Source organism: Haliotis rubra, unplaced genomic scaffold (assembly GCF_003918875.1).
Source record: "Haliotis rubra isolate DU_JTF1 unplaced genomic scaffold, ASM391887v1 Scf1279, whole genome shotgun sequence".
NCBI classification, from domain to species: domain Eukaryota; kingdom Metazoa; phylum Mollusca; class Gastropoda; order Lepetellida; family Haliotidae; genus Haliotis; species Haliotis rubra.
Genome location: NW_025765202.1, coordinates 164,122 through 191,146, shown reverse-complemented (window position 1 = coordinate 191,146; position 27,025 = coordinate 164,122). Strand labels below are relative to the sequence as shown.

Here is a 27,025-nt window from a genome sequence, read left to right as displayed (position 1 = left end):
TGTTATAATTCCGGTGAGGCATACACCCGCCAGACCATCGGTCCAGTTGAGCCTAAAATATACTATCCAAAAAAAGAAACGCATATACGTTTTGTATTTTTAGAAATCTTTAAAATACCTATTGTGTTTAAACAATCGTCAAAATATGTAGCAAAAGTGTTGATAACATGAGTTTACACTATTGCACAAGTAGAAAATCGACTCAAAATGTTGATTTTGATGAGATTTCTTGCAAGGATTAAAACGGCATCGCCACAAAGCAACAGAAATCACCTTCCAGTTGAAATTGTGCAGCAAAGAGCTTGCACTGTCTGGCTTTAAAAATCCAGATTACTTTCGGAAATTGTCCTTCGTTTTGACAGCGGTGTTAAACAACAAGCGAGGAAACAAACATTTTGTTTGTGTGAGATCAACAAAGGTAGCATTTAATCCGATATCGACAAATCATATTAATCAAAGTAATTAAATGTTAGCTTTTCATTATAAGCACAACAGCGCAGATGCACAATACGTGTAAGTAAGTCCTTGAAACCATCAAAGATTCAGAGCAAAGGGAAATCTCCCAAAGGTCTTTCTATGAGCAAGGACAAGTTGTTTGTCGCATCTAAGGCAAAGAAAGCGACGTTTCTTTTCTTTTCCACTATGAACTCCAACGTGCTCATGCGCCATACCATGTCAAAGTCTATTTATGTTCTACATCAGTTGGCGCCAATACTTTTCATCTTTTGTATTGTGAAAACCTTCAACATACCAACATGCGATGTTTCTTTTTCTTGTTTTAGTTTGTGTGTTGTGTTATAATTCTTTTTGTTGCGCATGTTCTATAAGACGCCCAACGCTCCGGCATTTAGTCACAATACGTCTCGACTACACTGAAGATGGCTGCCTCACTGGTCTGTTTCGTGGCCCTCTGTGCAACATATCCTGTGTCCATCAGCGGCATCTCGGACAAGAATCATGAACTGCCACCCACTTTGGTGCCCGACTTTGACAGCATATTCGGAGATACAGGTGAGTATTTGCCCTTTCGATAGTTTCATGCTAGTACCCTCTAGTGGATCGGAGGTGGTGGAGTAGCCTGATGGTTAAAGCGTCCGCTCGCCACGTCGAAGACCCGGGTTCCATTCCCCATATGGGTACAAGGTTTGAATCCAATTTCTGGCGTCCCCCGCCGTGATATTGCTGGAACATTGCTAATAGCGGCGTCAAATCACACTCACCCACTCACCCTAGTGGATCTGGCACTCACAGTCAAAGACCGGCGTTTGGGCAGTGACCATTACGACCAGTGTGGTTGTGGTGCTTGTGAATAGTACTATATACTACTGGAATAAAGTAACTGTGCATTTTTTTATGTTCTGCCATTTTTAATGCCAAAAGAAAATAACATGATTTGTTGTGTTTTCCTTGATCACTGTTTAACTGTTGACAGGGTTATACCGAAATATGATCTTACACTTGGCATCCTGACACGCCCTTGAAAGGATGTGGTGTCAAAAGTCAGTTCATTGTGCAGAAAGACACGTGCCAAGCGCAATTCGTGAGAACAAATTTCATGCAAAGTGCTTTCCTACATGTGTATTCAGGGTTATTTTTATAACATTTCAAATAACTTTTATCTCATGCAATTTTATGTTATGCACAGTTACCTTTTTCCGTTAGTATCATATGTTCTTTACTGTGTGACCCGTTGAGATGTTCCGAGATATACCGCAAGTGGTCAGCTCCACTTCCTACCAAGAATCACACTCACTCACTCACTCAAGATCTCATTTGTTATGTTACCCGTGAAGCTCCGGGGGGCGGTGGGGTAGCCTAGTGAGTAAAGCGTTGGCTCGTCACGCTGAAGACCCGGGTTCGAATCCCCACATGGGTACAATGTGTGAAGCCCATTTCTGGTGTCCCCCGCCGTGATGTTGCTAGAATAATGCTGAAAGCAGCGTAAAACCATACTCAGTCAGTCGTGAAGCTCCGGGTTACAAGTGATCTTCAGCAGCCCATGCTTGTCTCCCCGTGAAGCCCCGGGTTACAAGTGATCTTCAGCAGCCCATGCTTGTCTCCCCATGAAGCTCCGGGCTTATCTTCAAGTGATCTTCAGCTTCAGCAGCCCATGCTTGTCTCCCCGTGAAGTGAAGCTCCGGGTTACAAGTGATCTTCAGCAGCCCATGCTTGTCTCCCCGTGAAGCTCCGGGTTACAAGTGATCTTCAGCAGCCCATGCTTGTCTCCCCGTGAAGCTCCGGGTTACAAGTGATCTTCAGCAGCCCATGCTTGTCTCCCCGTGAAGCTCCGGGTTACAAGTGATCTTCAGAAGCCCATGCTTGTCTCCCCGTGAAGCTCCGGGTTACAAGTGATCTTCAGCAGCCCATGCTTGTCTCCCCGTGAAGCTCCGGGTTACAAGTGATCTTCAGAAGTCCATGCTTGTCTCCCCGTGAAGCCCCGGGCTACAAGTGATCTTCAGAAGCCCATGCTTGTCTCCCCGTGAAGCCCCGGGCTACAAGTGATCTTCAGAAGCCCATGCTTGTCTCCCCGTGAAGCTCCGGGTTACAAGTGATTTTCAACAGCCCATGCTTGTCTCCCCGTGAAGCTCCAGGTTACAAGTGATCTTCAGTAGCCGATGCTTGTCAGAAGAGGCAACAAACACGATCGGGTGTCAGGTTCGCTGATTTGGTTGACGCATGTCATCGTATCCTAATTGTGTACATTGATGCTCATGATGTTGACCACTGGATTGTCTAGTCCAGACTCGATTATTTACGTCATATAATTGATCCAGGCGAAGATGGCTTTACTGCTGAATTCCTTAATAAGGAGTGTAAACCACTAAAAAACCCATGGGTTTCCAAATAGTCTCCTCAGCAGTGTTATCTGCCAGTGAGGGACAAGATTGTAACGGCTATGGGTGCCTGGCAAGAGCATGGCGATGTCAAAGGTTAACCTTGGAATTTACTACTGGAATAAACATGTGCCTCAAAGTAAATGTCCTAACAACCTTTCACTGCATATTTTTATTACTAAAGAATTAATTTGATTCGTATATATGAAATTTCTAATTTTACTTATTTTCTGAAAATAAAATCTTCAACATGATGATGTCGGCATGAAATAAGTGTACAGCCCTATCCCAGCACAGATTGGTGTCAGGGGAGTAGGGAGGGGATCATTTTCACAGCCTGCCTGAAATGAATAAAACTTTTAACCCACTCAAAGGCTTGTTTCTATGGAAACGCACCTCTTCTGACCACCTGACTGACACAGTTGGAAATTCAAATCTGGATTTAATATATTTTCAAAATGTATGTTTTGTGGCTGTCTGCATACATATAGTATGACCAGAAATTATTGAGAATTTTAGGAATATGTTTAATTGGATTTCTAGTATAAACAACCTTGACCAGCTATCAAGTGCTTGGTTTCATTCAAGAGAGACAACTCCGTTAATCCTTTTTTTCATTAGTTTGTGAAGAGTTATCCCCCTTTGTTTACTTGCTAGCAGACTACATTTTCAGTGATCCTCAGTATGGGTGATTTAGAGAAGAGGAAGTTGATTTTAGATTATTATAATAAGGATCAGATCAGCTAACTGGTGCTTACAGCATAGAAATGTTAACTGGGACAATGTGATTTTCTCTGATGAAAGTTCTGTGTGGCTGTTTCCTAATACACTGAAATTCTGGACCAAACAAACTGAAAAACCTTTGTATCAGCGCCCAAAGTACAGTCCGAAATTTAACGTGTGGGGTGGCATATCTGTGTTAGGGACAACGCTCCTCTGTGTATTTGAAGGGAATATGAACAGTGAGCGGTACACAGATATTCTCGAGGAACATTTACTTTCATCTGCTCACGTGTTCTATGGAAATGTTTGGATTTTCCAGCAGGACAATGACCCAAAACATCGTTCAAAGCATTCACAGGCCTGGTTTCGGACCCAAAATATGACATTATTAGATTGGCCAAGCTATAGCCCTGACCTAAATCCAATAGAAAATGTTTGGGGACTTATGAAGGAAAGTGTCAATAAGAAAAATCTGACAAATATTGCTGAAATGAAAGAAGAGGTGGTCCGATATTGGGACAGCATGGACCACGACTTTCTAACGTCTTTGACCAGTAGTATGCCCCGCCGCATTGTAACCTGCATTGCTTGAATCTGGAGTTATGTTCTGCTAATATTCACATTTAATACGTGAGTAATGAGTGGAAAAAATAAAACATTACAATCTTTAAATTCTCAATTATTTCAGGTTGTACTGTGCACATTTTACAGCCTTCATAACATACTTCTTTACACTATGGCTTAATTTCATGATGAACCGGTAAGTCAACTTTCTGATATTTCATGGAATGTACTTGGATACTGCATTGCTTTACATCGAAAGACAGCTTTGACAAGACAAAGAGACCACACCCCATCTGTGTATAGGTTTGAACCCGGCCCTTTAAGGTCTTCTGGCATGATCTTGGAGAATACCTTTTGACGTTCTTTAAATTATGGATACAGGAATGGAGAACTATCAGTTACTCAAAAGCAAGGACGTTAAAACAATTCGTTAAAAACTGGCGCCCGATATCACTACCGTCAGTATTCTATAAGGTTGCCTCTCTGGCTATCTTAAAACGAATCAAGTCTGTTCTTGGCAACTGATAAATGAAGATCGAAAGGGCTTCATGCCTAGACGACATTACTAGGCCAATTTATGACTTGATTGATTACACCGATACATACCAGACTCCTGGACTGTCACTTCTTGAGACAGTAGAAAGGTCATAATAATAATTTATGACTTGATTGATTACACCGATACATACCAGATTCCTGGGCTGTCACTTCTTGACACAGCAGATTGGTCATAATAATAATTTATGACTTGATTGATTACACCGATACATACCAGATTCCTGGGCTGTCACTTCTTGACACAGTAGATTGGTCATAATTATAATTTATGACTTGATTGATTACACCGATACATACCAGATTCCGGGGCTGTCACTTCTTGACACAGTAGATTGGTCATAATAATAATTTACAGAGACTGTCCAACACCTTGTCAGTGGATGCCCTTCTTTGGCACAAACAGCATATCTTAAATGGCATGGCTCGTTGCTTTTACTACCGTCTCCGCCATGTCTGTGGCTTTGACTCCGAGGTCCATCCATGGTACGACCCTGAACATGTGCAGGGCGTCGTGGAAAATGATGCTTTCAAATTTCTGTGGAATAGGCCCATATACAGCCTCAGAAGAATTCCAGCCAACAAAACTGATCTTGTTCTTTTTGATAAAGCCAATGATTTTAATTATATCATTGAATTTTCTGTCCCTTTTGACAGCTGACAAGATTCAGGAAAAGCATGATAAATATGCGGACCTCGCCTTTGAAATGTCCCGCTTGCATCCCAAGTACGCTGTCGTCAGGCTCCCCATTGTTCTCTGTGCCCTTGGTTTGGTACCTCCTGATCTCTTGGCGTAGATCAAGAGAGTGCCCGGGTTCGCCACCGGGAGCACAGCCCTTTTGACACTCTGGGTAATGCAGAAGGCTGCAGTGTTGGGGAGCCTTCATATTCTCCGGAAAGTTCTTGGTGGGTTCGACTAGGCAGTGTTTCCTGGGAGAAGTCCCATTCGCTGTCTGGGCTGCGTGTAGAGGGGGCGAGGGCCCTGGGCTGCTGATGAGCCTTACCAGCCCGACTGTGCCAGGATCACCCGAACCCTTTCTGCTGCATTTTCATCTTTAATCTGTCAAACATAATAATAATTGGTCATTCATTGAAAAGACACTCACATTTTTCAAATTTGGAAATTCCATCAAAAGCTGTTAATGGCTTTGGCTCTTTAAACATCGACATCTATAGAGGTTGTCGTCAAGGAGATCCACTTTCTCCATATCTCTTCATACTTTGTGTTGACATTTTAGCAATAATGATACGAAATAATGCAAACATTAAAGGAATACAGGTAAACAATGTTGAATACCTACTCAATCAGTTTGCCGATGATACTACCTGTACTCTAGGTGGATCTGAACGTTGTCTGCAAACAGTTTTTAACGGGAACACCTGGTGTCAACAGTATTTGACAGTAATGCAGGAGCACATGCTCATGACACAGGCGAAATCTATAATCGACTGAACTTTTGGCAGATATTTTTATGGATATAGAAGGGTTTTGTCATATGTATGGTACAATGTCAGTGTCCTTTGAAACCTTATAAACCAGGGGGAAAAGTTACCTACTACATATCTTCTAATTTCAAGATTCCGAGATGACAACGAGACTGTCTGCTCTGGAAAGTGAGATGGGTAAGTATACACTACATGATCATTGATATCCAGGTATAACCAGGTGATAAGGACAATAAGTTGATTATATTTTGGCATATGATTAAAGGTGACCCTTGGTAGTTGACGGCAATTTTCAGAAAACATTGAAAACATAATAAAATTATTTGTGTAACTCTGTTAATTCATTTTGCTCAATCAACAGTGATCCTTATTTGCTGACCCATTTAATATTTTCTCAAAAAAGATATTTTGATGAACTCTACTGGTTTATCCCATTTTTTATTCTCATTCAGCGAATAATGATGAGATCACTAAAGACATCCTCCGACGACTGGCTGCGCTAGAAGCAAGGCAAGGTATGTACTCATTACTGCAAGACGTATAATTGTTCTTGCTAAATCTTTACCAGACTACACATCTAGACGTACCGCACGTCGACATTGTCCCGGCTGTAAATGACGGCTTTGTTTCTAGACTCAATTATTTACATAACTGGAATGATTCTGGATCAAATATTTCAAAACTTAAAAGAAAATCAATTTATATTTAAAGGAAAGGTACAGACTGGTATGTTCCCTTTTAACGCTGCATTCAGCAATATTCCAGCAGTATGTCCGAGGTCTGTAAATAATCGAGACTGGACCAGACAATCCAGTGATCAACAGCATGAGCATCGATCAACCAAGTCAGCGAGCCTGACCACTCGATCCCGCTAGTCGCCTCTAACGACAAGAAAGGATGCTGAAAACCCATTCTAACCCCATATCTTCACGGGTGGAGACAAGCATGGTCTGCTGAAGACTGACTGACTGACTGAGTTTGGTTTTACGCCGCTTTTAGCAATATTCAAGCAATATCACGGCGGGGGACACCAGAAATGGGCTTCACTCATTGTACCCATGTGGGGATTCGAACCAGGGTCTTAGGCGTGACGAGCCAACGCTTTAACCACTAGACTACCCCACCGCCCCCTGAATACAATTCTAACCCGGATCTTCACTCTGGAGACAAGCAACTGTTGTTAGACCAATTCGGATCTTCACGGGCACGCACTGGTTGTAGAGGCATTGCATATGATGATATTGTTTTGGTCCTTAATGTTTAGATGAGGAAGATAAAGTCCTCGAGGAGATGGAACGTGCATCAACAGCACGGACGAAACCTGTCACGGAACCTGTCCCAACAGATGCAGCAGCAGCAGCAGAACAGCCCCAAGAGGAGGAATCTCCGGGAGAGCCAGAGGTGGCGCAGACAGCACCGGAAGTGAAATCTAGAGGTGAGAGTGAATGAGTCTCCCCTGTCAGAAAGGAGGGGATGGGGTTGAAGATGTCGCTGATATGTCATTACAAACAACAGAGTGAGTGAGTTTAATATAGAACAAACTTTATGGATAACAACTTCTTTTTATTCGTGAGTGCGACGTTTCGATACAGATTCTTGTACCGTTGTCAAGCATGATTCAACGGTACAAGAATCTGTATCGAAACGTCGCACTCACGAATAAAAAGAAGTTGTTATCCATAAAGTTTGTTCTTTATTGTACTTCCCAACTTCTAAAATGCCACTCAAAGAAGTTGAGTGAGTTTAGTTTTACGCCGCTTTTAGCAATATTCCAGCAATATCACGGCGGGGGACACCAGAAAAGGGCTTCACACATTGTACCCATGTGGGGAATCGAACCGGGGTCTTCAGCGTGACGAGCGTTACCACTAGGCTACCCCACTGGCCCTGCTTTGTTTGGAACACTGTTTTCGCTTCATATTTTCAACAGTGGGGAATTTGGGGGAATTTGGCTGAACAGAAAACAAACTTGCGTCAGTGTTAGGATTTAAAGACAACAGTTGGGTAGCCGAGTGGATAAGTGTTCGCTCATGACGCCAATGACCCCGGTTCGATTCCCATTAGGGTTACAATGTATGAAGCGCATTCCCGATGTACCCCGTAATATTGCTGAAATACTGATAAAGGCAGTGTAAAACAATACTCACTAATGTTCAGATGATGTCCGAGAGGTCACTGAAATACCACCCAAGCAGACAACAAGCGAACAGAAAGCCAAAGCAGAAGTGCAGAGACCCGAAAAGGAAATTAAGAAAGCCTTTACCGCTGGTTGCGGTACCCCGCCACCACGGGAGGGTACAACTGTCACTCTAACCAAAGGTACCGCCGAGTACAAGTGTAAGCCACAACACCGTAACATTGGTGGGAAGAAGACTCGATCGCTGTGTGGAGTTATCTCCGGCCTGTGGTCGCCCGTCGACATCTTCTGCTCAAACTGTAAGTACAATTGAGTGAGTGAGTGAGTATGGTTTTACGCCACTTTTAGCAATAACCATAACCACCCACTTAACTAAATCATCTAACACGATGCCCTCAAAGCAGCATTAACTAAACTTGTCTTTTATAAAACTATTGACATGTCCACAGGTTCTCTCCTAAGGGTTCCCCACCCAAACGTGGACATGTTGGATTACCAATAATTATTGTGGGACAGAGAGCATGATTTGCCCTCACCTCAGTTAACTTTAGAGTGAACATTGTGTTTAGTGAAGCGCTGCGTAAGTTAGTGAGTTGGGGTTGAACAGTGTTCTAGGTACATCATGGCCTGTCATTTTGATGAAGGAAAGGCCGAAACGGACACAGGAATGGTACTTACAAACTTATAAACTAGGGGCGACTAGGGATTCAAACCCACGATCACAGGTTTCTTGTGCGTCCAAGGGAGGCAAACTTAGAAGACTAGGCCAAACCCCCAGAAGTGCAGTCTGAAAAAATTCAATCCATCACATATAAGGGACAAGGTCAAAAGTTTAATGTAAGATAAAACTAATCCCTGCTCCCGAAACATTAATTCTGAAAATGTTGAGTGTTGTAATTGTAATACTGACAAAGATACTGCAACAGAATGGCACATATTTTATCACTACTATTCCACAGGACTTGAAAAATATTCTGGAATGTTTAGACAAGAAAGACAAATGAGTATTGAAAACATCACTGGATCCAGATTTTGTGGTAAAAATAAGACGGGAATTATTGTTTATAAAAAATATGAATTAAACAAACATTGAGAAATAACGTAAGAGGTTTCTTTTATCCGGTTCTTAAGTAATGAAACTTTGTTTCAGTTACAACTTGCACCATGGTTATTAATAATCGCAGTGTGTACAAAGGCACCGTCTCCACCACGAAGTCTGGGTACACCTGTCAACGCTGGGATGAGCAGACACCACATACGCACTGGTTCATGACAAACCAGAGCTTCAAAAAAACCACTGGTGTTGGCCCGGAGACTCGCAGTGCGGCTTCCAACTACTGTCGGGACCCAGGCGTCATGGTGTCCGACAAGACTGTGTGGTGTTACACCACTGACCGGGGTGTACGCTCGGAGCCGTGTAATGTCCCGACGTGCCAGGTTTCTGAATAAAGTCTGAAATCGTCCTTCAGTCCACATGTGCTTGGTTTTTAAATAAAGTCTGAAATCGTCGTTCAATCCATATGTGCCAGGTTGTTAAAATATCTTAAATAGTTGTTCAATCCATCATAATAATGCTAATAATAATGCTAATTTTTGCGCCTAGAATCCAGCACGATGCTGCTCTCTGGCGTTACATTATTACCCTAACGGAATTGTACTTTCAAAGCTGCTACTAAGCGCTTTGCGCGACCGTATAGGTCTGTACATCCGCTTTCAGGTTCCCATTTTAAACAGCTGGGTGGACTGAGTGCAATGTGGACGAAGTGCCTTGCCCACGGACACAACACAGTATGGGACCCAGGTCACAAATTTGGGTGTCTCCACCGGGATTCGAACCCGGGCCTTTGGCGTGAGAGGCCAGCATGCTAACCACTACACCACTGTGCTCCATAGGTGCCAGATTCATAAACACACTCAATTCAGGTTCCTAAATAAAGTCTGAAATCGTCGTTCAATCCATTTTGCCACATTCATAAATAATGTCTGAAATTGTCGTTCAGCCCCTATTTGCCACATTCATAAATAATGTCTGAAATCGTCGTTCAATCTATGTTTGTCAGATTCATAAATAATGTCTGAAATCGTCGTTCAATCCATGTTTGTCAGATTCATAAATAATGTCTGAAATCGTCGTTCAATCCATATTTGCCACATTCATCAATAATGTCTGAAATTGTCGTTCAGCCCCTATTTGCCAGATTCATAAATAATGTCTGAAATCGTCGTTCAACCCATATTTGTCAGGTTGTTACATAAGATCTGAAATCGTCGTTCAGTCTACATGTGCATGGCTGTTGAATAAAGTCTGAAATCGTCGTTCGATCAACATTTGCCAGGTTTCTGAATAACGTCTGAATTTGTCATTCAGTCTACATGTGCCTGGCTGTTAAATGAAGTCTGAAATCGTCGTTCGATCCACATTTGCCAGGTTCCTAAATAAAGTCTGAAATCGTCATTCAGTCTACATGTGCCTGGCTGTTAAATGAAGTCTGAAATTGTCGTTTAATCCATATTTGCTAGGTTCCTAAATAAAGTCTGAAATCGTCATTCAGTCTACATGTGCCTGGCTGTTAAATGAAGTCTGAAATCGTCGTTCGATCCACATTTGCCAGGTTCCTAAATAAAGTCTGAAATCGTCATTCAGTCTACATGTGCCTGGCTGTTAAATGAAGTCTGAAATTGTCGTTTAATCCATATTTGCTAGGTTCCTAAATAAAGTCTGAAATCGTCATTCAGTCTACATGTGCCTGGCTGTTAAATGAAGTCTGAAATTGTCGTTTAATCCATATTTGCCAGGTTGTTAAATAAAGTCCTCAAATACTTCCTTCTTTCACAATACTCAGGTCATTCGTGACTCTTTGACTATCGTTAGGTCATCAAGTGAGTGAGTGAGTGAGTTAATATCTAACGTCACATCGGCAATATTTCAGCCATATCGTGACGAGAACATTTGATATTGAAATGAAATATATGTATATTATAAAACAAACCTGCCGACGAAGGACAGTAAAACAACTAGAATATCACAGATGTGTATGTAAAACTAGTAATTAAATCTAAAACGTTATAACTAGAGGGGACAACAATACAGTAAAAAAATGGACTATAAATCGCCAATAACTGAAAGTAGATCACCATACTAGGAACCATGGGGACTTACATTACTTTTGCTAGGTCATCAAGTAAGTGTCACATGTAATTATATACAGATCTAAATACCCAAGACCTATCTGTATCTCGGCATGGACGTTGGGATCTGTAGTACAAGATGAGTTTGACATGATTTTCGACTCCTTTAGTATTTTAATGCGATATTTTAGTACAGGTGATGGTGCTTTTATCAAGCACGTGATCAGCAACTGGATAGGAAGTCGTATAACTAATTCTTAGTTTCTGAAAATATATCATTTTGAACAATCAAACTCCATTTAAATTGAAAAGGAGATCCAGAGAGATGTTTCCCTTATATCTTTATATTTACAATGTATTTATTTATGCTACAAATAGGGCTGGACCGAAGGGAAAACAATATAGTTCAGGGACTGTCAAACAATTTACATTACATTACAGGATTATATAAAAATAAAATAAAATAAAATAAAATATAAACAACGAACACGATTACATTTTGTGAGAGTAGATGAAGTTGAGGAACGAGTCTGGACTGTCTGACAGTTCCTGAACGCCATTATCTTCCCTACTGTCTACCCCTCCCTGAATTCTAAAGACGTAAATGAAGCAAGTCTAGATTTCTACAGGTTATGAATCTCCCATCTCACTGGAGTGTCATTTCAATGTGAAAGGAAATATTTGTTTCTATCAAAATCCTATATATATTCAGATACTAAGCGTTCGTCTAGAACGAGTCCTGAAACAGGAATGATGTTGTTCAGTGTATAATTACAATGGATCTGAAAGTACTGATAACTTAAGAATTAATTAATAACGTAATCGTTGGCAAATTTTCCAACAAGGTTTTTTCCTTATGACTGACTGTCATTGACCACAGACTAAAACATACCCAAACCAAATATATATGGATGGGGTAAAAGTTGATCTCCCAGGCACACACACACACACTTATCTAATATATCGTATTTCTATAATCTGTTACTAAGTTTGTCATTCATTTATTCTTTTGATGAAATGGGTACATACACTTATTGATCCCCCTCTGAAGAACATTTATTGACCCAGATCACCTAATCCCGAACAACCATCCCGGCATAATCATGCAAGCAAGTCTACTTGTCCTTCCGATCGGTTGTATTCCTGGATGTCAAAGTATTCGTCTCTCTGTATGTCAACCTGTTCATGTCATGTATGTGTGTATGTCAGTCTGTCTGCCTTTTGTATGTCTTTGTCAGTATGTTTATATCACTGTATGCCTTCCTGTCCTTTGCCCTGTTATATCTGTCGTCAAGCTGTCAAGCGGGTGTTTGTGTGTCAAACTCTCTTTCTCCCTTGTACCGGTGCGGTGGCTGTCAGGGTGTTTCAGTCAGTCTATCTAACTCTTTATCAGAGTCACCATCTCATACAATCTGTATGTCAACCGGTCAATATCACTGTATATCTGCCAGTCTGTCCGTCTAATTGTATGCCCGTATATCTACGGTGGCTGATTAGGGCTCGCGTTATCGCTTTCTCGTCTCGTGCTATCGCTTTCTCGCCTCCGAATTTTAAGGCGAGAAAGCGATGGTCCTAATCAGCCACCATAGATTAGGGCCATCGCTTTCGAGCCTTAAAATTCGGAGGCGAGAAAGCGATATCACGAGACAAGAAAGCGATATCACAAGACGAGAAAGCGATAACGCGAGACGAGAAAGCGATAACGCGAGACGAGAGAGCGATAGCACGAGACGAGAGAGCGATAGCACGAGACGAGAAAGCGATATTATTGCGCGAGAAAGCGATAGAGCGAGAAAGCGATATTACCCACAATTCAGTCCTGTCTGCGCATGATCGACTACAAACGGGAGCTCAGTCGCCATTCGTACTTTCTGGATAATATTGAATGGTTTTCAGTAATGTTCTTGCCCATGAATGGCGTTGTATGACTTGACGTTTAGAGAGCATCTAATACAGATGTAGATTTTCCTTTGTCATGCAATTTGCACGTATGTAATAGTCATATCGTGTAATAACTGAAACGTTCATTTTGTGATGTGACTAGGGGAATTACATATTTCATGACATGACTGGATTCGAATTGTCTTAACCAACTTAACCACACCAACCAACTGAATTATTTCTTTGATGGGCATTTTAGAAGTTGAGTTGATGAAGAACACTGACAATTATTATGGATATACCGCTTCTTTTATTCCGTGGAGGCGACGTTTCGACATGGCTTCTAATGTCATTGTCAAGCAAGTGACACATTAGTAACAAATTGAGAGAATATATACATGAGTTGTTATTACAGTAGATAGGGAATGAGTTGTTTATACAATAAATGAGGTTCATGTACAACGCTTGTATAAGAGATTGAGTAGGTTGATTGGAAGCCAGTAGGGTGACATACAAGGACTGAATTTTAGAGCTTATACAACTGATAGGAAGCCAGGTGGATGTTTATACAATGGATGGGGTTGATGTACATAGTTCAATTGAAACAGATATTGTACACACGAAATATTATTGATTACTTTATCAAGTGATGGTAGGCATTGGGAATGTAGTATCCTTCATCTCTGTTGAGGGCTGGTCCTATCTTCTTGATGTGTACTGCTTCCAAAAGATTACGAATTTTGTAGTCTCACTGGTTCTTTTCTATGGTTTTATTTGAATTTGATATGTGTGACAAATGTGTCGGAAGTGTCAGATGAAAGGGAGGGACCTATGACAAACAAGGCAATGTGACGAGTATCTTTTCATGGAGATAGTATCCAGCACTAAGACAGTCAACCACATCCAAACCATCATCCTAAAATAAAATCACTGAGTGAGTGAGTGATTTGCAATATATGTCGCCTAAGAGCACTATTCATGTTTTAGGTTCATTGTTGATGGTTTTGTGACGCCATATTGTACGCCATCAGTTCAATTCCTACTTAATGGAATGGTGAGTTACACTTACATTTCAAACATATTGGAACTTGCGTTTCTTTTGCAGCTCAGTTTATTACATATACATCACATTCAGAGAGTTTGTAGTGTCACATTTTGAAGTATGTGACACTATAAATGAGCCGTATGTAGACAATTCTATAATAATTATCAGTTCTCGCTGCTTGGTTTTAGGTGAAGGAATTAAAAATGAGGTATGGGAACTTAACCACTTATGTTTATGTCACTTTATTGTATTTCAGGGTGATCAAAATACAGCTGTGTTTTTTTGAATTAATAAAGACGATGAAATTTATTAACTGAAGATCTTCACCTACATGAACCTAAATCTCTCCTACCCAAAGATAGAGGAGATGCACGTGACAGTAAAGCACCTTGGTACCTCAATGTAGTAACAGAACCATTCACAGTCAATGGTGTAATCTAAGCAAATAAAAGGATGCAGTCAAACGTTCGTCTAATCAAAACTGAAAATAGTACGCAGTTAAACGCTGGTCTAGCCATATATAGTGAACTTCTTCGGATGGCATTTAGAAGTTGGTGTGCTGAACAACGGGGAAAGTTATATGGATATACAACTTTTTTATTATAACGTAAGCCACATTTTGTCCGCCAATTTCAAACCTGTTCTGCCATCAAAATATCTGTCAAAAACCATCTATTCTCCCAAGTTTTCTTCTAACAAAAGTTAGATGATAGACATGTTATACCAACAACTGATTTTCTGCAATATATTGTTACACTCCGCCGCCATTTTGACTGTATGTAATAATTGATGTGTCTGATATGTACTCTTATACCACCATTGGTGGTCAATTGAGAATAAAAGTAAAGTAAAGGCTACAGCTGGACGTGGTCGCATAGGTTTTGAAAAGCTGATTGGTGACACGTGTATCCAATTAACCTTTCGTATCATTTTCATTTCCAGAGGAGGACTTAAACTCGTTCAATATATGGAACTACACCTGTATCATCTTGTTTATAACTTGGTCAACTCATGTCAAAACGATTCAAATCGAATGAGAGCAAAAGGTGACATTCACTGGGATGCAGACAAATAAACCCTCCTACACATCTACAGAACATTTATCATGTACACACTGGAGTGAGTGGCTCCCGTCCTTCTCTGTCCCCAACTAAGCTCCTTACAATATATTAAAAAAAGAGGCATAGGTGCAAAGACTAGTACCTACTACCTAGTAATTACTAGAAGAAACCAAATTACTCAATAACTACCAGACTGGGTCTGAAAACAAAATATTAAAACACCAAACAAAAAAACGCACCCTTAAATTCAGAATAAACCCTTTAAAACATCCCTTTCCAGCCACACATTACAGTGTAAACTCGATTATCCAGACTAACTCACAATGTCAAGGCCACACAGTGCACTTTTCACAACCAAAACGTAAATACCGTACCCTGGCTCCCCAGCCCTACTTTTTAACATTTAACCCCCTTTTCATCTATTTAGTAGACTCCTTATTAGCTTATCAGCAACAGTTTAACTGTTCTGCACAATAAGTCACAATATACTTTACACCACTTACTTAGTTGAACTTATACGCAATCAACTTCCCAACCTTCTTACGTCCAACTTCTCAACTCCCCATCTAAACTAAATTATTTTCAATATACAGGTGTTTATGATAAAGTGCTTTATTCCCCAAGTAATAATTTTATTACGTTTTTGTTAAACACACCTACCACGTCGGTCGATGAATTGTGGCACTGTCTCAAGTCGATAGTTGGGAGTTGGGGGACAGACAGACATATACGTATGTACACAAGCCATTCTTGTAGAAGTATGAGAGACTATGGCACATACATTTAGAACAATACCTTTTTCACATAATAGTAGAAATATATATGTGTGAAATACGCACACATAAGAAGACCAGATGAAAGGCACAGGGTGTATAATATTCCATCACTGATCCGATAAAGCCCGACGGGGAGTTGGTGTGGTTGGTCTGTTGTTTAACACCGCACTAGGCAATATAACAACTATATGGCGGCGGTCTGTAAGTAATCGAGTGTGAACCAGGCAATACAGTGATCAACATCCTGAGCATCGATCAACGCAGTTGGGTTACGATGACATTGTCAACCAAGTCAGCGAGCCTGACCACCCGATCCCGTTAGTCGCCTCTTACGACAAGCATAAGTTGCTGAAGACCAGTCTAACCCGGATCTTCACGGGTAACATGGGGAGTAGGCAAATGTGTAGCTTAGCCCAGTGAAAAACAGGGCTCAGAAAACAGGACTCATAAAATACCTAAAGGTATTTAAGAGAATTTATGGATGTCAACTGCTGTATTTGTGGAACTGGAACACGATGTTACGGAGTATATTCTTATCCTTCATCGGGTGAATGAAGAGACTAGAAACGAGGAAGCTAAAGACGTACATTTGAAACAACAGTGATTAGATAACAAGGGAAGCCAGTACTTAATTAGCGCTAAACTGGTAGGGTGGATGGACAAATGGAAGCCAGGGATTGTTAATCCCGGCATGAATAATGAGATAACAATGGTGGCATTTAACAAGGGAAATGACAATAAAGAAATGCAAGCCAGGAATTAATCCAGGTCTAATTAGTGATGTAACAATAAATTAAATGATTGTTATCCCTTTTACAGACTTTTTTAAGAGCGCTCATTTATTTCAACGAAAACACACTCGGTTTCTGGAGTTATTGTTGGATTATTGTTTGGACAAGTTAAAGGATTAATTAGAAAAATGCCACAGAATTTGAAAGCATGTTCATTTTGTTTCTATACGACTAAACCAAATGACAATAAAGCCTCCTGGTGGATTAAATCATAGGCAGGTTAGACGTCATGTACAGATAGGGCAGAATTATGTGGAATATCGCTTTCTCGCTCAATCGCTTTCTCGCTTTCTCGCTTTCTCGCTCTATCGCTTTCTCGCTTTCTCGCTTTCTCGCTCTATCGCTTTCTCGCTCTATCGCTTTCTCGCCTTGGTATATCGCTCTTTCGCTCTTTCGTTCTATCGCCCTATCGCTTTCTCGCTCTATCGCTTTCTGGCCTTGATATCTCGCTTTCTCGCTCTATCGCTTTCTCGCTTTATCACATGATGGTATCGCTTTCTCGTCTCGTGCTATCGCTTTCTCGTCTCGTGTTATCGCTTTCTCGTCTCGCGTTATCGCTTTCTCGTCTCGCGTTATTGCTTTCTCGTCTCGTGTTATCGCTTTCTCGTCTGGTGTTATCGCTTTCTCGTCTCGTGATATCGCTTTCTCTCTTTCTCGCCTCCGAATTTTAAGGCGAGAAAGCGATGGCCCTAATCAGCCACCATACTAATCAGCCACCATAAGAGTCCCTGTTGTTTAGGCATGGGGGTCAGTGACCTGTGACAATCCCTCTGTCACGGAGTTGTGCTCCTGAGATCAGGTGTTATTAGTGAGTGAGTGAGTGAGTTTAGTTTTACGCCGCTTTTATCAATATTCCGGCAATATCACGGAAGGGGATACCCGAAATGGATTTCGCACATTGTACCAATGTGGAGAATTGAATCCGAGTCTTCGGAGTGATGAGGGAACGCTTCAGCCATCAGTTTTATCCATAGCCGACAATATAAAAGACAGAAAAGACTTTACCCTGACAATGATCACTGATTAAACATACATCCTAAATCCACAAGCTAATTAGCAAAGCAGCTGTGTCATATTTGACAAAATGTCAACAAGCTGCATACACAGCTAATTAAGTCGAACAGGACCAATTACCACCAGACAGTGTTTTACCTCAACACTCCCCGAAGGAGGGGGAGGGGAAGCAGTGGGGTAGCCAAGAGGTCAAAGAGTTCACGGGTCACGCCGAAGCCCCGGGTCGATGTCCGTTTCTGGTGTCCCGTTCCGTAATATTGCTGGAATATTGTTAAAATTGACGTAAAACTAACCTCACTCAATCACTCACTACGTCCACATCGCTCCTGTCCCCCTCCCGAATAGAATGTGAAATTACAATCTGAACTCACTATAGCAGGCCTACCAAAGAAAACTTTCCCACTGTTCAGAAAAACGCAGAAATGCCCACATTAATCGTGGAAATAGCAACATAAATGTAATACCTCGCTACTGAAACAGTAAAAACGGCAACTTTAAATCGCTAACACTGCATCATAAAACGAGGAGCCCGCAACTTCGATTTTGCGCATGCGCACATGAAAGAGGAAGTCTCGACCGCATGTTGACATTTTCAGCTTGGACAAAAGTTACATTCTTTTTTAAGTATTTCTGTTGTGTTATTAAGCATTTATCATCATGATACTTGTTTGCACACTTGTTTAGTTTACTTTCCATTCGTATGAAACGATTGACAGCAATTATTTCGACATATTTAATACTTTTTCTACGCGAGGCGATTCACGGTTGCTCGGATATTGGGAAAAAGCCCAGATCGTAATGCGCATGCGCAGTAGAGGTCAAAGTTCGCTGATATAAAAATGTTGCAGTTTCATAGTTTTTCGTTGCCGTTTTTACTGTTTCAGTAGCGAGGTAATGTGTTTATGTTGCTATTTCCACGATTAATGTGGGCTTTTCTGCGTTTTTCTGCACAGTGGGAAAGTTTTCTTTGGTAGGCCTGTATAGGCACATTTTCAAAGAGGGACGGTGAAGTAGCCGTGTGGTTAAAGTGTTTGCTCATGACGCCGAAGGCCCAGGTTCGATTCCAATCATGGGTAAATTGTGTGATCTGGCGAAATGTTTAAAGAGGTTATTTGGGTTATTATCAGTAATTTCTCAAATGACGTGTGTTAAATATTAAAGCGTATAGCATGTTGGTTTGGACTGAAAGTTTTGCAAGGAGCAGGAATATTTGTTCATTTAATGGAAAATGGAAAAAAAAAATCCATATTTACTATCCTTGATATGAAGCCAGCATATGAAATTTATTAGATCTAATCATCCTAAGCGAAATGGGCAGATTTATTTATATCGTGTAACGTTAAATATACACTGCAGTTGAATAATAATCTAAATAAATCCAGGAAAATATATATTTTTTACTTTTTAAAAAGAATTGGAGAATTTCATTTATTGACGCAACTTTAAGTGTTCATCGTACATTCTCTCTGACTCAGTCTAAGTAAACTTAGCCTCAGTATTATTCGTTACCCTACTATACTGAGGAGTGTAACGAATAGTATTGAGACTAAGTTTACTTAGACTGTCTCTGACTCTGAAACTGATCCAAGACTCCTTTATTAACGCCGTCATTATGACATAAAAACTTTACCGTATTAAGTTCTTTCCCATTAAGTTCTTTCAACTATGATAAATCATTTGTTCTCCATTTTAAACTTGCTAAACGAGGATATATCTGATTTAACGGAAAATAATACAGGTCCGAGCTCGATCTTTTGCAGGAGCTTAGCGACATCAACGAGCATTTCCAACTGTTTACCGATAGGTGGCGTATGCACTGTTGCACGGCAACGGTTGTTAGGACACTCCGCCATATGTAAACCGGTAATGGTAAGGCGGACTAGCGCAGTTGCAAGTTTCATTTTGTGTCGGTAAAGTGTCAAGAAAAAACAGGCAAAATGTCGGATATGGGATCTGAAGAGATGGAGGAGGAGCAGGGGCCTTATTTAGGCGTAAGTATTCTTTCATCGTAATTATTTTATATGTCGATTTGATCAACCGTTATGCGTTGGTCATTCAGTTTTCGCGCACTGATTTACCAAGTGTGCTTTGTTTATTATGAACACTTATAGTCTATAGCAGGTGTCACTTAGGTTGAGTTTGGGTTTTTATGCATCCATAGTAGGAAAAATATTTTACTTTATTTGTAATTGTAACGATATCTGTAAAAAGTATTTTACTTCGTTTGGGTTTCATAACTGTTTTCAAGCCCAGAAATCCTCACACATAGCAACCTTTTCGGGGACATAAAAATGTTCCTCACCCATGCGTCATAACTGACTTTAGCTAGCATATTCTATGAAAACTTCCAGACGAACTTATCAACATCTACCACAAACATCCCAGGTATCAAATATGCCATAGATTTACGTTGTGATTTAATAATTAAATTGATTACCTTAAACTTAATTAACTAATGTAGGATTTGGGGCAATATCGTAGAGCTAAATGAGTGACAAGCTTCAGACAATTGCCAAAATCAAACCTAGTATATAACATGCTGAGTAGTTTTGGGTATCAACAATAACCACTTAGCCAAACGGTACACCTACAGAATACCGGATACCTACCAGCCATATTGTTTAGTGTCATGTCACCCTTACCCTTGACCATATATCAGTATATGGTCTCTGCCCTTACCCTAACCCTAATCAAAAGTAACCTTGTGTGCTTTCAAAGATGGCAGAAGGTATCAAGTATTCTGTAGTCTTACCAGCCAAACATCTTTCCTACCTCCATCTTATGTTATACAGGAGTATGAAGGAGGGCGTAATGAACGCGAGGAACGTCATGGACACGGCAAGGCCACACTGCCAAACGGAGACACATATGAAGGGAACTACGAAAATGGAAAGCGCCACGGACAGGGAGTGTACAGGTAAAGAACATTTTATACTGAACAAAACCTGCACAAATTCTGCTAAATTTTACATTAAGAAACTAAGCTAAATGAATATTGTTTCTTTTTCAAAATGTCTTATCCATACAATCAGATGATTATTTAAAAAGCTTTGATATACATGTTTGCTTTCATTTGTTTAATGTTTAATACCACACTCAGTAACAATTCCACCTCTATTAGTGCAGCAATTTACATGTATCTGAATATTCACACATCCATACAACTTTTTAGATCTTATAATTTTACATTTGCTAACAAAACTGATACTTTTAAGCCTGCAAGCAAATAGTGTCCTTTTTTTCTAGTGAAAACCACAAGTAAGTCGTATCAGATATGTGATTCAGCTGTCTGTGCTGGTTATCTTTTGGAACAATGTTTATGTGTGTTGTTCTTTTTGTCCTAACAGATTTAAGAATGGTGCCCGATACATTGGAGAATATGTAAAAAACAAGAAACACGGCCAGGGCACATTCATATACCCTGATGGCTCAAAATATGAAGGTAAATTTGTTTAAGATATCACTTGAAAAAATTAAAGAGAATTTTGTGGGGTTCTCGGGTAGCTATGTTGTGAAAGCATTTTTATTGTCAATTTTGCACAGACCCTAATGCTATTACTTTTGCAAGGGAGACATGCACTTCTCTGACAGCATTTAGCTGTACTTTAAAACCAAAAATATCCAAAATAAAGAAAGTAATAGAGAATCAATTTGAACAAACTATTATTTCTCCCCAATTTTTCTCCTCTGGGTACTCAATATAAAACCTTGGAAAACTCAGTGATCCCAAATGCTTGAACATAACCTTCTCATAACCTTGTATACTTGGAGGTCAGTCAACAAAATTCACCTTCATGGGTCTCACTGTTCCTTTACCATTGTTTATAATTCATATTTATAATATTTCTGTTGTAGAGATAAATTCTAAATATGACAAAAAATAAAAAATTATGATCTAACCACATCTTTCCAGCTTATTAAAAATATAATTGGAAGCATCTCGTTAACCTCTTGTTTGATCACAGGCAGCTGGGTGGAGGATCAAAGATGTGGATTTGGCAAATACTTCTACGTGAACGGCGACACTTATGAGGGTGAATGGCAGAAACATGTGCGTCACGGACAGGGGAGCTACACCTATGCTGCCACTGGTACATTACGTCGGCACATGGATGGACGGGAAGAGGGATTGTCATGGGGAGCTTGTCCATGCTAACCACAAATATGTGGGCACATTCAAGGAAGACCGAGTGAGTTGCCAGGAGCAGTGTCAGTTTTAGCAGCAGTATGGAAAATCAGTGCAAAGCTTGCATGACTCATTACATGTGATCGTCCTACACAGAATGAAAGTCATCTGGGACAACCTTGTATCAAAGTAGACCTGTCATGTTAGGTTATTTTGAAAAATCCATAACAAGTACTATATGTTGCCTGAATGTTAACATTACCTCCTCACCCATTGATGTCATTGGCATGATGGCTCATTCGGGATCCATGTTATTCATCACTAGTTTGTATCCACGTTTTCAATCACTGATCTGGGTTCATGTTATCAGTCACTGTTTTATGTTCATATTATGAATCACAGTTTTTTTTCCAATGTTATTGGTCACTGCTGAGTGTGGCTAACACTTGATTACTGAAAGACTGTCGCAATATTACTTGAATTCTGATTTCTTTAATGGAAACATTTTCTCTGACATATTAAGATATCTGTGAAATAAGTCTGTAGGACACAGAAGTTTTAAATCATGTATTTGCACAGTCACTTCCAGGAGATGACTAGATTGGGAGATTGTAGAGAAGTGTCTGATTGTCTTGACGAGATAAACAGGGCGGCATATATGTTATAAATGTGTCGTTTCATATTTCCAGATGGAGGGTAAGGGGAAAATACGTCTTTGATATCGGCTGCGAGCAGCACGGAGAATACATCCCCATCGAACAGGTATGTGTATAATACTAGAGGTTTCATGATGGAAGTGAATATTTGATGGCACACAATATACTTTAACATGTTAAATGTGCTGGGAAAAGATCAGTAATATCGGGAAATGATCACATACAGAATACAAATTACATTTGTTGATATTACAGAGTGATAAGAAGATTTTCTAACATTCTATGCTTGTCACAATAGGAGACCAAATGGTTTCAGTAGTCAGATTCAGTCACGCAGGTCATGTAATGTCATCATACCCTGGCAGCATGATCTGTTGTTCATGATATCATTCACTGGATTGTTTCATCCAGATTGGTTAATTATAGACTACCTGCATATATCTTGGATATTACTGTGTCATTCACAGTGGTGAAGGAGTGAGTGAATATGGTTTTACGTTGCTTATAGCAATATTCCAGCAATATCACACGAGGGACATCAGAAATGAGCTTCACACATTGTACTCATGTGGGGAATCGAACCTGGGTCTTCGGTGTGATGAACGAACGCTTTAACCACTAGGCTACCCCACCGCCCAGTTGTGAAGGAAAGCATATATACAGTATATTGGTTCCGTAAACAGAAGAACTAATGCTGACATTCTGTTGTGCAGGAACGTGAAGACAAGGGTGATGAAGAGGAGACTCAGGCTAACATCATCTCCAAATGGAAGGCAGGTCAGGTCACCGCCATCCATCTCCGCACGGAGGAAGATGAGGAGGAAGAGGAGACAACTCAGACTGGGGAGGTCAGCGCTGAGGGAGAGCAGGCTGCAGGGGAGACGCAAGGTGTGTACAGATGCCATCCCATTTTCCCAGTGATTTCATCTTCTGCATGTCCTCTTCTCACTTATTACAATCATGTGTGATTGGCTAATACCTATATCTGCAAGGGGCTCATTACACTTAGATATGGTAATGCCACAAGTATCAAAAGTCCCATACACTCAAATGGACTGTGCACAAATATGTTTGAGACTACCATATCAAACTTGTCAGTTGACATCATTTTTGTGTTAATGTTTGGACTTTTATTCGTTGATTGAAAGAAGTTAAGGATTTAAGTATGGTAGCTCCCAATATCACTTCATCGTGGATTTGCTGTAGTTGAAGTCCTATGATTGGTTTGTCGAAGCGTGTCATGTACATGGAAGCTAAGTTTTTAGTGAATTATAAAATAGAACCAATCCACTTTTTAAATGAATTTTTGGGATTGCCACAGTAGTGTTTTGTTAGTGTTATCTGACTAAACTCTAGAAAGTTGAAGTTGCAGCATAACTACATATATATGCTCATGTTTGTTCAAGTGATGTTTGACTGTAGAGAATATGTACATATCTTGGGGTTTGATATCTTGGGGATTTAGGTATTCATTTTGAAACAACTATGACTTTGGATGATCTCCCTTTATACTCTCTCAGGCAAATACGAAAAACAATGGAAGGGGTGTTTTAACCTGTTAAATGTTCGGATATATCAAGCAATGAGATAAACATAGTTAAAAGGTCACTTCTTCACCATGCAGTCTTTAGACATAGTTATAAGACTTTTCGTAACATTCATGAAAGGTTTTAACAAGCAAGCCCAGGGATGCATCAATGGTCGAGGGACAGCGTCAGTAGTTTTGTAAAAACTGGAATAGAGACGTTCAGGGAAACTTTGGATTCAAATTGAAAATTTGTTCTGAATATGCTGCAGAGGGGGATCAGATGGGTTCTGAGTTCGTCAAGACATATCCCTGCATGCCACAAGTTTTCATCCTTCATTTCCAACACAGCTGATCATTCTAATCTCCCAATATATTCTCCCCAACTGCCTATATAACCACCTGTTAAACCACTGCCATGTTTCTTCACAGATTTGTAATAGAAAGGTATGGTATCTGTTGTGCATGTTGTTCACCTATTGTATTGTATTTTTTTTAAACATGTCGTTTTGATTTTAGTTCTTTCCATATCTTATTTCCCAAATTCATGAGTAGATTAGTCAAGACTTGGATGATTAAATCTGTACAGATAACTCTGAAATTCAGCAAGGAGTTAGTTTGGTGTAAGTCTACTTGGAACTACATGTATATTTGAGTCACATGTTAGCTTGATCTGGGGGTAAATTAAGATAAATAGATATACAAAGATTTTAATTTTGCGAATGGTTACCGAGGACAATGCGATGGTAATATAATGTTAACTTTCTGGGGCTTCACAGGCAGTCAGGGTTGTATGCTCCCAAGGGAGTTGAAAATGAAAATAAAATGCACACTGATCCATTCAACATGGTAATAATGTAAGGCTTGGAGCTTGCTTCAAGACATGAATTAGGAGCATTATAAATATGCACATTATAGTCAGTTCACTTCCTGAACATGTTATAAGTCATATTAGACGTAAGAACATTATTCATCATTAAGTTATTGTTGGGATGTTGTTTATGGTTTAAGTGTTGTTTTATTAAATATATTTGGATATAACACTAAGAGTTAAGTGTTTCTGTGCCCTTCCCTTGCTGATGCCATCACTGTTTGTTCATCCAATGGATGGATCTGATCTCAGATTCAGTGTTTTTATGTGTAAGTTCAAGCACTTGTTTGATTATCGTCTGTATTGTGCGTACAAACTTGGCAACCTTTACAATGTGTTAACCAAAACTGAACTGAAATACTGTACGTTTATCAGCTGAATCATGAGATGTGCAATATTCAACTGAAAACAATCGTAATTAATGAGGAGCTTATTTTTCTTCCTGATTCAATCAAAGAAATATTATATCAAATATTAGAAATAATTTTTCTTTCTCAAGTTTGGTATAATTCAATTCTTGGTTGTTTTTCTGCTTTAACATTTTACTGGATTCGCTACTTTTTACAATGTACACGTTGAACTTTCTCCAACACTAAACTTGTTCTTTTTCAGCAACTGAAATGGTTTTGACAAGTGTACCTAATTCAACATATTTTAGGTGACCAAAACCCCATAAGTATTTTCATTCTACGTTTTTAGGTGAGGGTGAGCAGGTTGAGGCAACAGTTGAGCAGACAGGCGAGACTCCAAGGGAGGCAACTCCAGGGGGGGAACAAACTGCAGACCAGGAAAAAACTGAGGAACCAACAACAGGTGGGGAACAGAGTGAGACACAGGAAGAGGGAACAGCTGAGGAGACAGAAGGGGAACAGCAGGCAGAGGGGGAACAGGCTGAGACTACTGAAGATGCTGAAGCAGCTGACTGAACTCCTTGAGGAGTGTCATGAACAATTTTTCAACCTGGGGAACTGGCATAAGAGAATGTCAGCTGAAACTGCCACAGGAATAATTTCATTATGTAATTTTATAAATTTATCAACAAAATTATTATTGCCAGGTATTAAAAGTTGAAATTAGGAAACAATTATTTCATTTTTTGTTCATGTTAAGTTTACAGAGTTGGTTTTTTTCATAAAACTGATATTCTTCAAAATAACTCACTGATATGTTGGATTCCTCAGTATTATATCAGTATTTCTGTGGTCTAAAGTTTAGGTCATGAGTTGTCTTCCTTCACAAAATGCCCTACTTCAGTCTGTGCTAAATCTTATTTGTGATGCATCTCTTCCCCTCACAGTCTGCAGGTTTGCCAGCATGGTTGGACCCTAAGGTTTAGGTGTACTTGCATGCTGGCCTTGTATATTATATTCATTATTATTCATGTGACATAGTGTTCATTTATACAAATAAACTATGTTTGAAAAAAATATATGTCCATTGTTCTTATTTCAGTAGTTTAGTGATTGTCCATGTATGGCCATTCGCAGAACGTAAGACGTGTAAGGACCTGTGAAGATCCAGGTTAGAATTGATCTTCAGTAACCCATGCTTGTCGTAAGAGGCGACCAACGTGATTAGGTGGTCAGACTCACGGACTTGGTTGACACATATCATTGTATAGCAATTGAGTAGACTGATGCTCATGATGTTGATCACTGGATTGTCTGGTCCAGACTCGATTATTTACAGATTGCTGCCATTTAGCTGGCATATTGCAGAGTGTGGCGTAAAACTAAACTCACTCACTCACTATACATGTAAGGATGCGGTGAGGCTGCATTAGAATGCACACCATAATATGGATGTTTTGTGATTTGTATCACGATACAGTACTTTTATTTTATGCGTGTTAAAAATGACAAACAAGAAATAAATGATTATGGTGACTGTT

The 27,025-nt window shown here is 40.0% G+C and overlaps 2 protein-coding genes across 2 annotated transcripts; both read left to right on the top strand.

The window, feature by feature from the left end:
- The first annotated feature begins 878 nt into the window (after positions 1 to 878).
- Positions 879 to 9,800, top strand: LOC124266746. The gene is made up of 6 exons (XM_046701535.1): positions 879 to 1,011; positions 6,255 to 6,299; positions 6,575 to 6,637; positions 7,387 to 7,557; positions 8,280 to 8,558; positions 9,410 to 9,800. The coding sequence occupies exons 1-6, from the start codon at positions 879 to 881 to the stop codon at positions 9,706 to 9,708; spliced, it is 990 nt and encodes a 329-aa protein (XP_046557491.1). The 3' UTR covers positions 9,709 to 9,800.
- Positions 9,801 to 19,788: 9,988 nt separating this feature from the next.
- On the top strand, positions 19,789 to 26,207 carry LOC124266745 (radial spoke head 1 homolog). The gene is given in 8 exon segments (XM_046701534.1): positions 19,789 to 19,947; positions 20,749 to 20,873; positions 21,304 to 21,398; positions 21,922 to 22,051; positions 22,053 to 22,169; positions 22,772 to 22,844; positions 23,452 to 23,626; positions 25,834 to 26,207. Coding segments are annotated over 8 exon segments (996 nt in total). The 5' UTR covers positions 19,789 to 19,893; the 3' UTR covers positions 26,061 to 26,207.
- The last annotated feature ends 818 nt before the right edge of the window (positions 26,208 to 27,025 follow it).